This window comes from Helianthus annuus, chromosome 2 (assembly GCF_002127325.2).
Source record: "Helianthus annuus cultivar XRQ/B chromosome 2, HanXRQr2.0-SUNRISE, whole genome shotgun sequence".
In the NCBI taxonomy this organism is placed as follows: domain Eukaryota; kingdom Viridiplantae; phylum Streptophyta; class Magnoliopsida; order Asterales; family Asteraceae; genus Helianthus; species Helianthus annuus.
In genome coordinates, this window is record NC_035434.2 from 142,794,552 (window position 1) to 142,805,541 (window position 10,990).

At 43.8% G+C, this 10,990-nt stretch overlaps 2 protein-coding genes across 2 annotated transcripts; both read right to left on the bottom strand.

Moving 5' to 3' along the window:
- Positions 1–2,677: 2,677 nt before the first annotated feature.
- Positions 2,678–3,949, bottom strand: LOC110897017. Its single transcript, XM_022143969.1, has one exon. The coding sequence runs from the start codon at positions 3,947–3,949 to the stop codon at positions 2,678–2,680; it is 1,272 nt and encodes a 423-aa protein (XP_021999661.1).
- A 6,109-nt stretch (positions 3,950–10,058) lies between these two features.
- LOC110906241 (zinc finger protein 6-like) lies at positions 10,059–10,786 on the bottom strand. Its single transcript, XM_022151441.2, has one exon. It carries the CDS (start codon positions 10,749–10,751, stop codon positions 10,206–10,208), a length of 546 nt encoding a protein of 181 aa, XP_022007133.1. The 5' UTR covers positions 10,752–10,786; the 3' UTR covers positions 10,059–10,205.
- Between the last annotated feature and the right edge of the window lie 204 nt (positions 10,787–10,990).

The following is a 10,990-nucleotide window of genomic DNA, read 5'->3' on the forward strand; positions in this document are numbered from 1 at the left end:
TTCAGGGTGGGTCCTGGGATACCCATAATCCTGCATGTGCTGAGCTCCCGCATGCCCCCCGATGGAACTTGACCCAAGGTTCTCGGATGACCGAGCTCGCTAACTGCCGTGAGTTCTTTTCTCTATCCTTCCCCCTTGCTGAAAGATTGTTTCAAAAGAAACGCAATCAGATGGATCTCTTGGATGATCACATCCATGTTGGAGTCAACTTTTTTGCTACCTCCCAGGAGATTGCGCGGGAATGGCAGTTAATGGGGGAGGACACGTTGGAGTTCGAAGCTGCCAAGAAGGCGTTTGTTGAAGAGAGAGAAAAATTCAATGCTGAGAAGAAGGGTTTGGCATGGAGGGTTGCTGATGTCGAAGAGAAGCTTGCCAAGGAAAAGCAATTTAACGTTGACAAGCAAAAAGACTGGGAAGTTGCTTGTGAACGAACAAACAAGGAGCTGCAAACCCAGCGCGATGCCATTGTCAGGTTGTCAGGATAGAAGCATAAGATCAGTGATGAAGCTGAACAGGAGCGCGCTGTGCACCAGAAAAGGGAACAAGAATACATCCAGCGCATAGCTAAACTGGATAAGTTTGCCGCTGAGAAGGTTGCCGAGAGCAAAGCTTCTGAGATCTTAGCTGAGGAAATTTCTGCTGATTGCAAGTGGTTACTTGCACGCGCAGTTCCCTTGGTATTGTTTCCCTTGTTTAATTTTCGTGTCTCTACTTTCGTTATTTTTGTCATATTTCTCCTTTTTTTTGCAGATTTCTGAACATATCGCTAAATCTGATGAGCTTGCTAAGTATATGTTTGAGTTGGGTCAAGCAGCATACAATAGCGGGCGGAAAGACGGCTATGGTGAAGGTAGGGCGGCAGCTGTGAACAATGAGAAGGACTACCACTTTGAGTTGCACAAAGAAGACTGTACTGCCAAGTATACCGCCAAGCGCCGGGAATATGAATTTATTGAGTTTGGTATTGTTAAAGCCGTTGAAAAGTTATCCCGGAAAGCTAACGCTATTGAAGTCTTGAAGAAGGCTCTTGGTGATCAGGGAACTGATGATGGTGATGCAGGTCCCAGTCACCAGGATTGACGGCTTCCGGCTTGCATGCCGTGTATAGGCCTGATGGCCTTGTAATTGTCTGACAATTTCTTTGAACAATTCACCTTATGTTTTGTAAACAATTTACTCTTGGTTGTGATGTCTGTTAACATTTTGGTACACTTGATATGCTTTATGCTAACTGTGGGTTTTGCTCTTTATTTGTTGTGAATTTTGCTATCGTTACAATATGTGCATGCGTAATTACTTTGATTAGGTATCACGAATGAATGATGGCTTGGACAGGTTATGCTGTGTTAGTTATCCTAGCATTACACGGTATTGTGTTATGCTTTGGAAAACTCTACATCGTTTATTCTGTCGTTGAGCGCATAGTTTGATTCGTGTATACGAAATGATCGATTTACAGGTTATTGTGTTGACCCGGCTGTGCTCAGCTTTGGGGGTCTTACAATCTTTGCTTTACCATGTTTACGATGCTTTCGTGTTTATATGGGCACGAAGTGTTTATTTGGCGTGATAGGCTTTAGTTGTGTTTTTGACCCGGCTGTGCACTTAGTTGTGACGAGCCTTGGAGGTCTACAACATTTCCTATTTCTGAGCCATTGATGTTTTCGTGTATGCCCGAAGTAATATATGCAGTTGTAACAAAAATTCGCATGAGATACGATAGCCAACACTTCTTGTATTAAAGTAAAATGTGTTGGGCGCGCGACCATTACAAGTAGAGATAAAAACTGCGACCGTCTACATATAACATTTTCTTAGTTGCTGAGCATTCCAGGTTCTTGGGACTTCCTTGTTCTCAAGTGTGCGTAGCTTGTACGCTCCCTTCCCGAGGACTTCATCTATAACGTAAGGTCCCTCCCACTTGGGAGCTAATTTTCCCGGTCTCTCGGCGTTGGACGCCTCGTTGTCCCTCAAGACATAGTCTCCGGGGTTGAACGTGCAGATTCGGACCTTACTATTATAGTATTTTTCTAGTTTGGTTTTATATTTCGCCTCATTAATTGCCACCATCTCTCTTCTTTCTTCTAGAAGGTCTAGATCCAACCTTCTTTCTTCCTCATTGTTGATCATGTTCATGGAGAGCATTCTTGGAGATGGTAGGCCAATCTCTACCGGTATCACGGCTTCGGACCCATAGACTAGACTGAATGGTGTTTCTCCGTTATTTGTTTTTGGCATCGTCCTATGGGCCCACAGTATGCTGGGTAACTCGTCGACCCAACCTCTTCACTGTGTTCCCAATCGTGCCTTGATACCGTCCACGATACTCTTGTTCACTACTTCAACCTGACCATTTCCCTGCGGGTGCGCAACCGAGGAAAAGATGTGCTCTATGTGCAGCTCCTTGAACCAATTTTGGAGATCTTCTGCAACAAAATTTGTTCCGTTATCGATGATGATTCTCAGGGGCAGCCCGAATCGATAAATTCTCTATTCCCAGATGAACCTTCGCACTACGGCAGATGTGGTTGACGCCAGCGCCTTTGCTTCCACCCATTTTGTGAAATAGTCTACTGCGACTATGATAAACTTCACTGCTCCCAGGGCTTCTGGAAAAGGACCAACCGTATATATCCCCCATTGTTGGAACGGCCATGCCGTTGTTACGGGGACTAGCTCATTTTTTTGGGCGCATCGTTTTCAGGGCGGGTCTTTGACAACCGCTGCATTTCCTCAAAACCTTGACTGCGTCTAGATGCATTCTGGGCCAGTAATACCCAACGTTCATTACTTTTGCTACTACCATTCTTGGGCCGGCATGAATGCCGCAGATGCCCTCATGTACTTCGCGGATCAGATAGTTTGCATATTCTGGATCAACACATCTCAGTAACGGCCCAAGGTATGATTTCCGGTACAGAATTCCGTCGACCATCTGGTAATGCTCGGACTTGTACTGTATTTTCCTTGCTTCGGCTTTGTTTTCGGGTAGTATTCCAGACTGAAGATACATGATTATCGGAGTCATCCAAGATGTCGTTCCCAGCTGGATGACGCTCACTTGCCTTAGCGGTACTGATGGGTTGCTTAGAACTTCAATGCGCACGTCCTTGGCCATGTGCTGGAAGCTGGTGGATGCGAGTTTGCTTAGTGCATCTGCTGGTTTATTCTCGCTCCGGTTAATGTGGTGCACCTTGTAGGAATTGAAGTTTTGTAGCAATGTTTTTGCTTGGTCTAGGTATAGCGCCATCACGTCTCCTTTGACGTCGTACTGGCAATTGATCTGCCCTGCTACTAGCGTGGAGTCCACATGTGCCTCTATGTGTTTGACTCCCATCTTGATTGCTAACCTCAAACCAGTGAGAAAAGCTTCATATTCGGCTTCATTATTTGTGCTCTTGAAGTCTAACCGAATGGCGTACGTGAATTCATGTTTTTCTTGACTTACCAACCTAAGTCCTACGCCTACCCTATCCTCATTAGATGCGCCATCTGTATACAGTAGCCATGGTTCTTCCGAATGTTGCCTTTCAGCTCTTTCCATTGCCTTGCACTCTCTGTCTTTGTCGTCTGGTACCTCTGTCAGGAAGTCTGCCAATACTTGACCATTGATTGCTGGCCTTGGCCTGAAAACCACATTGTGGCCTCCCAGTTCTATGGCCCATTTTGCCAATCTTCCTAATATCTCCGGTCTTGTGAGGATGTTGCCGATGTTGTAATTCGTTAAGACATGAATGACGTGGTTGGCGAAGTACCTGCGCAATCGTCTTGATGCGTGAATCAATGCGAGGACCAACTTCTCCATTATGGCATACCATGTTTCTGGGTCGTTCAGGGTATGGGACACGTAGTACACCGGCGTTTGTATGCCTTGTCGATCTACGAGCAGAACTGCTCTTACTGCTTTTCCTGATGCTGAAAGGTACATGACCAGCGGTTCGCCCTTCATTGGTGCAGTCAGTGTTGGTAATCGTATGAGGCAATCTTTCATTTCTCGGAAAGCGTGCTCAGCCTTAGGCGTCCACTGGAACTGATTTTTCTTCACACAGTTGCGGAGTGTTTTGATAAATGGGAAAGTGTTCGCTGCATGATTGGCAAGGAAACGGTTGAGTGTTGCTAACTGTCCGGCTAACTTCTACATTTCCTTTATCGTCGATGGTGAAGGCATCCGCTCGATCGCTTGCACCTTTTCAGGATTGACTTTAAATCCATCTTTTGTAATGATGAAACCCAGGAACTTTCCTTCTTCCATCCCAAAGGAACATTTCGCTGGATTTAGCTTGATATTCACCCCACGCAATGTACCGAACGTTTTTTGAATGTTTACCAGCATCATACTTTCTTCTTTGCTCCTGATGACCAGGTCATCCATGTATACTTCAATGTATTTGCCGATAACATCGCTGAACGTTTCGTTCATCAGTCTCTGATAAGTTACGCCTGCATTCTTTAAGCCAAAAGGCATTTTTGTATAACAGTACAGCCCTGTTGGTGTGCGAAATGCAGTCTTGTCTTCGTCTTGGATGGCCATCTGCACCTGATGGTATCCTTTATAACAATCGAGGAAACACTTCCACCTGAACGATGCTAGGGAATCGATCTTTTCGTCAATCTCTGGTAAAGCATAACAATCGCGCGGGCATGCCTTGTTCAAATCTTTGTAATCCATACACATTCTCCACCCGCCATTTCCTTTAGGAACCATGACTGGGCTTGCTACCCAAGTTTGGTAAAGAACTTCTCTGATGATGCCGGCATTTAGTAACTCTGTAATCTGCTCTTGCATGGCGTCATGCTTTATGTCTCCAGATGACGCTTTGTATGTACCACAGGTTTGGCATTCTCCGAAACATTCAGTCTGTGCTCTGCTATGTGTCGTGGAACACCAACCATATCAGCCGGTGTCCAGGTGAACACGTCCATGTTCTCAAATAGCAACTTGTTTAGCGCTGCGCGCGTGAGATCTGACATTGCTGGACCCAAAGTGACAGTTTGTTCTGGATATTTGCTGTTCAGTATCCATTTTTCGGCTTCTGCGTGCAGTGCGGATTTGCTTGCTTTTGCTGGCCTGATTTCGTAAGTTGCGAGGACTTCTTTGCTCGCGTAAATTATTTCTATCCCTGTCTCTGTTGGGAACCCGACAGCTGAATGTGGCCCTGAGCAAATCATACTAAAATCTCCTTGGGACTCTCTTCCCAGAAGGATATCATGTCTTGAGCTTGCTGGCAACACCATGAATGTAACTTCTTCTGCTCTTGAGTTCCTTCCATCCGAGAGCAGCACCGGGAACGATATCTGGCCAAGAGGAAAAACGACCTCGTTGCAGAAACCAGTAGTGGATAATCTACTGGTTCTAAGCGCGCTTTGTCCTCCTGGTCGAATTGATTAAAGCATTGTTCGTAGATGATATATGCAGTGCTCCCTGGATCAATGAAAATGTAGTCAGTCTGGTAATGACCTATCACACCAGAAATGACTATAGGTCTTCTCTTTCTTGGGCCCCCTCGCACCACGGGGAAAACAACTTGTTTTTCGCACAAAGAGTCATCTTGTGTGCGCTTGTTGTAATTCTTTCGCGATCTCCGTGGACCCCCTTGAATCATGTGAGTTTCTAATTTTCAAAGCTTTTTGTTGTCTGGGCCTTCTTCCCTTCTTTGAATTTGGCGATTATCACGCTTTCCCCCTTTTACCAGATGGGTGAGCCTTCCATCTCTCAGATCTCTTTCTATCTCTTGTTTTAGGCTAAAGCAGTCGTCGGTCAGGTGACCTGTATCTTTGTGGAATTCAAAGAAAAGATTTGGGTCTTGACCCTTTTTGTTTCACATCTGTAGAGGAGGTTTGAACTGGTGGTTCTCGGTTGACAAAACCTCGGAAGGGGTCTTTGTCAGGGGTGTCCACTGCTTTTCCCTATTTTCTCTCTTAACCTCTTTGCGATGGCTGATCTGGTTGATTGTATTGCGCGCATCTTCTCTTATCGGGCTTCTTTCTTTGTAACCAGATGTTCTCCATGATTGGCCTTTTCCTTTCTTGTTGCGTCGATCATTTTGGCTGTAATTGTATTGACGGCCGTCATCGCCAGTCAATTGTTTATCGGTGCGCGCAATCGTCTTTGCTGCTTCGATGAAGGTGTCCCAATCTTTGGGGCCTCCATCTCTTCCTTTCAATCGTTTGATCAGGTCATCACACTTTACTGCCCTCATGAAGTGTGCGCGCATCATCTTTTCGCCCACATCCCCGATTTCCAGACATTCCTTGTTATATCTGGTAATGAAATCTTCTATGCTTTCGTGATCTATCCTCCATATATTTAAGCAATCAGCTGGATCTCTAGTATGCCTGCGCTGCTGGGAGAAGTGCGCGAGGAACTTGTCTCGAAAATCAATCGATGATTTAATTCTTCCTGCTGGCAGGCTGTCAAACCAGACGCGCGCCGCGCCGACAAAGGTTTGTGCGAAAAGATGACACCAAGTTGGTAATGTCCAACCACCTGTGGTCCCTACGCCGTTGAAGACTTGGAGGTGGTCGTCAGGATCTGTTAAGCCATTATGTTTGCCTACATTGTGTGGCAGTTTTGTCTTATCGATATCGGCTGTTGCAATCTCTCTGATGAAGTTGGAGTTCTCAGCTATGCCATCTGGGCGATAGCTCAACGAGTAGTCATGTTCTGCATTTGGATTGTACCCCGCGCGCTTGTGGGGTTTATATGCTTCATGTTCTGGTGGTAATCTGCTAAATACCGTGCTTTCTTTCTTGTATGTTGGGTCATCTTCTTCGTTGTAGCTATTCCATTCGTCGTTTATGTTGCGTGGACCTAAACGACTGTGCACTGATCTTTTCTGCTGATGAGTATGTTGCACATAATTGCTTTCTGTTTCACCGTAAGTATCGCGCGTATCGTGCGCACTTTGCCTTCTGACATTGGGTGCTTTCTCAGGGTTTAAGTTCCATGCATTGGTCTGCAGAGGCACGTGAGTGCTCGGAGGCCTTTGCGGTGGAGTAACAAAAGCGGATTGGTTAGCTTGTGCTTGGAGCAAAGCTTGCTGTGCGCTGAGTTGCGCATAAACAAGGTTCAAAGAGGCTGTTTGTTCGGCATACCAGGAAGCCAGAGTTTTTCCCTCGGGTAGCCCTAAAAGTGCTGAGAAGTCCAATTGTGTTTGGCCCGAGGGAGCTGAAGGACCAGCTCCATGGTTTGGTGTTGGAACTTCTGGAGGTGTTTGGTTAACTACCCTGGGTGGGGGTTGGAAAGTGGCTCCGTTTGTGGTTTGGTTGATAACTCTGGAAGTGTTTCCAAAGATATCAGGGAATTCATTATTTGCTTGCCCTTCTCGGATGGTCTCGTTCCCTTGGAACCTTTGGACGTGAGCAGTGTCCGAAATCAGTTCAAAGGAAGAGACTTCTCCGTCCACGTGAGGTGAAGGATTTGGTTCAGTCATTTAGAGAGCTTTTTTGAAGAAAGAGGAGATGAGAATGGTTTGCAAAAGATGCGGTGGGCGCCAATGATGAAACACTGGTTAACACCGGTGGTTAACTAGCTGGGTTGTCTCTTATGTGGGTTTAATCTCCTTCTCTACTCGCCAATGACTAAGGTCCTGCAAAATAGCAACACCGTTAGCTCGTTAAGAGGGGAATATGGGGGTTTCCCTCTTAACCGGACTCCGGCGTGAGAATAAGTACTGCTCTGAGGAAGAAAACAGTGTGTGTTGTGGGTGAAAAATGAGGAGAATATAATGGATAACCTGAATGATGAAGGGTCCTATTTATAGCGGGAGGGTGAAGAAGGGAGGAGCGACCTTGCCAGCTGTTATCGCGCGCCAGCTGTCTGACCAAGGGGAATATCCTCTTGGTCTCCTCTGCTGTGGTCAGAATAGTGGTCGACGTGGCACGCCGATATTCATCCATGCTGGAGAAATCGTACTGCTGCTGTCGGTCTGCCCCCAGATTTGTCGCAGGTCTACATGGCGCTCGATTACTGGTGACACATGTCGTCCTTTCTGTCGGAAGGAGCATCTTTGGTGCCACCTTGACGTCTTCCAGAAGCTTCTGGATTTACTTGCTGATATAGGCGCCACGTTGGACGGAAAAAGTGGTGTGGTCCCTGCCATGTGGACATAGAGTTGGGACCATACCTCTTCAGGTTACGATTTTTTTTATCAGTTTTTGCTAACCCTTAGTTCTTGGCATCCTTCACTACATGTGGGATCTTACCATTATATGAAAGTATACTCGTTTGGCCTCTTCTAGACATTGGTGACGGGACATTGTCGTCATTCTTCTTGGTTAAATGTTGGATCGAGGAGATGAATTATTATCAGTCTCCTTTTTAATCTTGTTGATAAGTAAACATTATTGCTTAGTCTAACCGTAGAATTCCATGATTAAACTAGGCCCATTCCTTTTGGACCTAATTGGTTGATTCCCAAACACCATTTTGGGAGGTCTAGAGGTTTTGTGCACGAACTCATTTTGGGCTTTCTAGCCTAGTTACGCGTTTGTGGGCTAATATGATGGGCTTTTATTATTTGGATACGGGTAATGATTTCAAAAGGCTTTCACAGTTAGGTAGTGGCGAAACTTGAGATTTCCGATCGGTTGGCCGGAAGTCACCAGACATAAAAATTTCTATAAAACCGGGGGGTTGAAAACGTATACATCCGAAAATTTCTATACGAAAACTACATACTCTCCACTACCAAGCGAAAAGTTTGGGGGGTCGGCCGCCCCTCCCGTATCTTAAAAGCTTCGCCCATAGTTACGTGTATTTGAGTGAGAGAAATTTTAATGTGTCTAAAATTTTCATGCTCTAGGCATTGTTACATCCAAATAAGTTGAGAGTTATCAATAAATAAATCATCTTTCTTTTAGATTTTTTGAGCATCCTAAAAGAATCCATGGTTGCTTGGGTACTTGAGCCCTATGTGAAAGAAAAACCCACCATGATCGAAGCACCTTGATCCATTGCTCCCAATCAGGGTCGGGGTGTACGGATCCCAATATTTTTAAAAAAATAATAGAACCGGTATGTTAAATTTTTCAAGGACCCCATAAAATAAATTTGTTGGACCCCATAGTATTAAAAGCAAAGATGGTATGATGGTAAATTCCCTTGTGTTCTAACAAATAGGTCTCAAGTTCAAGTCTAACACTTTTTTTAGTTTATTTTTTCTATCAAAATTAAATTAGTGTTTTAAAACAGCAAAACCATCCATTGACCCTCTAATTTGCTTCTTTAAAATGATAGATTTAATGTCTTCGACTGATTTTATTTCACATTTGATTAGCAAATAAGACTTCCAACATATAGTGGCATTAATAAAAAAGTTTAAACAAAATTTTGAAGTTATGTGAAGTAGTTGTGTTGTTTAGTTAGCTATTGTTTTCAAGCAACTTATTAATCACCACAATTTGATAACTTGATTCTTAAAAATGATTCTTAATAATGTAGTGGTTTCATGTCCACTAAATGCTTCTACATTATTTTCTACCTCTGACCCGACCCAATACGATGACCGACCCGAAAATTTTAGTATTTGATTGTGAAAAATTCTAACCATAAAATGAACCTCAATGAAAAAAATCTTGAGTTCGCCACTACTCCCAATTCCACTCAATTAGAATATGATCTCTGGTGTAATACTTTAGGTAGTTTGATATACTTTTTTTCCTTCTCCAAAAGAATGTTTCTCCTTTTCTTTTTCTTAAAATTATGGCATAACACTATATTTACATATTTACCCTAATCATAGATTATTAATGCTCCAAATAATTAGTTAAATAAAAGTAATCATTTGTTTGTTATTTAGATACACTAATTAAGAAACTATTAAAGTGCGAACTTTGGAGTAACAGTAAGATTGTGGTCATGTGATATATTAGAGTCGTAGAATCAACATCTTGAAGAAATGTAGGGTAAAGTTTTTAGGCCCGAATTGTAACCCCCCCCCCCCCCCCCCCAAAAAAAAAAAAAAAAAAAAAAAAAAAACAAACCCTACATGGCCAGAGCCTTGTACGTGCACTGGGATTGCCCTTAGAAATATTAATTTTAGGTAAATAAATAGTACTTATTATTTTAAACTTAGAGAGATTACATGAAATTATCATTTGGAACAAAACTAAATCATTAAAATATATTAATCATCCAAAATTAATTAAAATTTGGAAGAAATGAAAAAAGGTAAAAACATAAAAACCCTCAGCACCTACAATGATCAAAGATGCAGATCAACATCCACTCCATCACGATTATCATCTGCTCCTTCGATCATCCTTGATGAATGTGGACCAACGGAGTTAAACTGCTGCGATCGTCCTACGTAAAACCGACTTGGAAACCTCAACGGAACACCGGACAGTACCTGCTGTGGTGGTGGCGGTTGTGGGATATATTGTTCCACAACCGCCATTTGCGGTTGCTGGAACTGTCCAGATCTTGCGTTAATTATGGTCATCGGTGCCGCAAACCGCCGGTGATGGTTGCTCATGAAATGCACCCTTTTTAACCTTTGTCGTTCTTTCTTGTGTGCATTTTGATGGCCCCCTAATGCTTGAGAGTTGGCGAAGTCCCTTCTGCAGTACTGGCATTCGAACCGTTTGTTGTCGCCGTCTAGTTGAGGTGTTGGCGGAGCTATGCCGCCGTCGCTAACATCGACACCGAATAGCTTCATTACAGAAGAGGAGGAGGAAGAGAATGAGGGGTTTTGATCAAGCATGTCACTCAAGTTTCTCCCTCTTGGTGGTGATGAGCTCTCTCCCATTGTGTATGGCTAAACAGATAATAATAGAATGAAAAGGTTGTTAATTCTTATCTGAAGTGGAAACCAATATATATATGTATATATGTGAGTGTATGTATGTATACGTGTGTGCGAGGTTCATTGGGAAACACTAAAAAATGGGGAGAAGAGTGGGGAACCAACTCAAACGAACTTTAATTGGACTCATTCCATCGGCGTTGGAACCGGCTCGTCGAACTCTAACTAGGATCTTTTAACCG

What these genes read in the sequence shown, in the direction of transcription:
- LOC110897017 (XM_022143969.1), bottom strand. Translation starts at nt 3,949, where the DNA reads ATGAAGGGCGAACCGCTGGTCATGTACCTTTCAGCATCAGGAAAAGCA.
- LOC110906241 (XM_022151441.2), bottom strand. Translation starts at nt 10,751, where the DNA reads ATGGGAGAGAGCTCATCACCACCAAGAGGGAGAAACTTGAGTGACATG.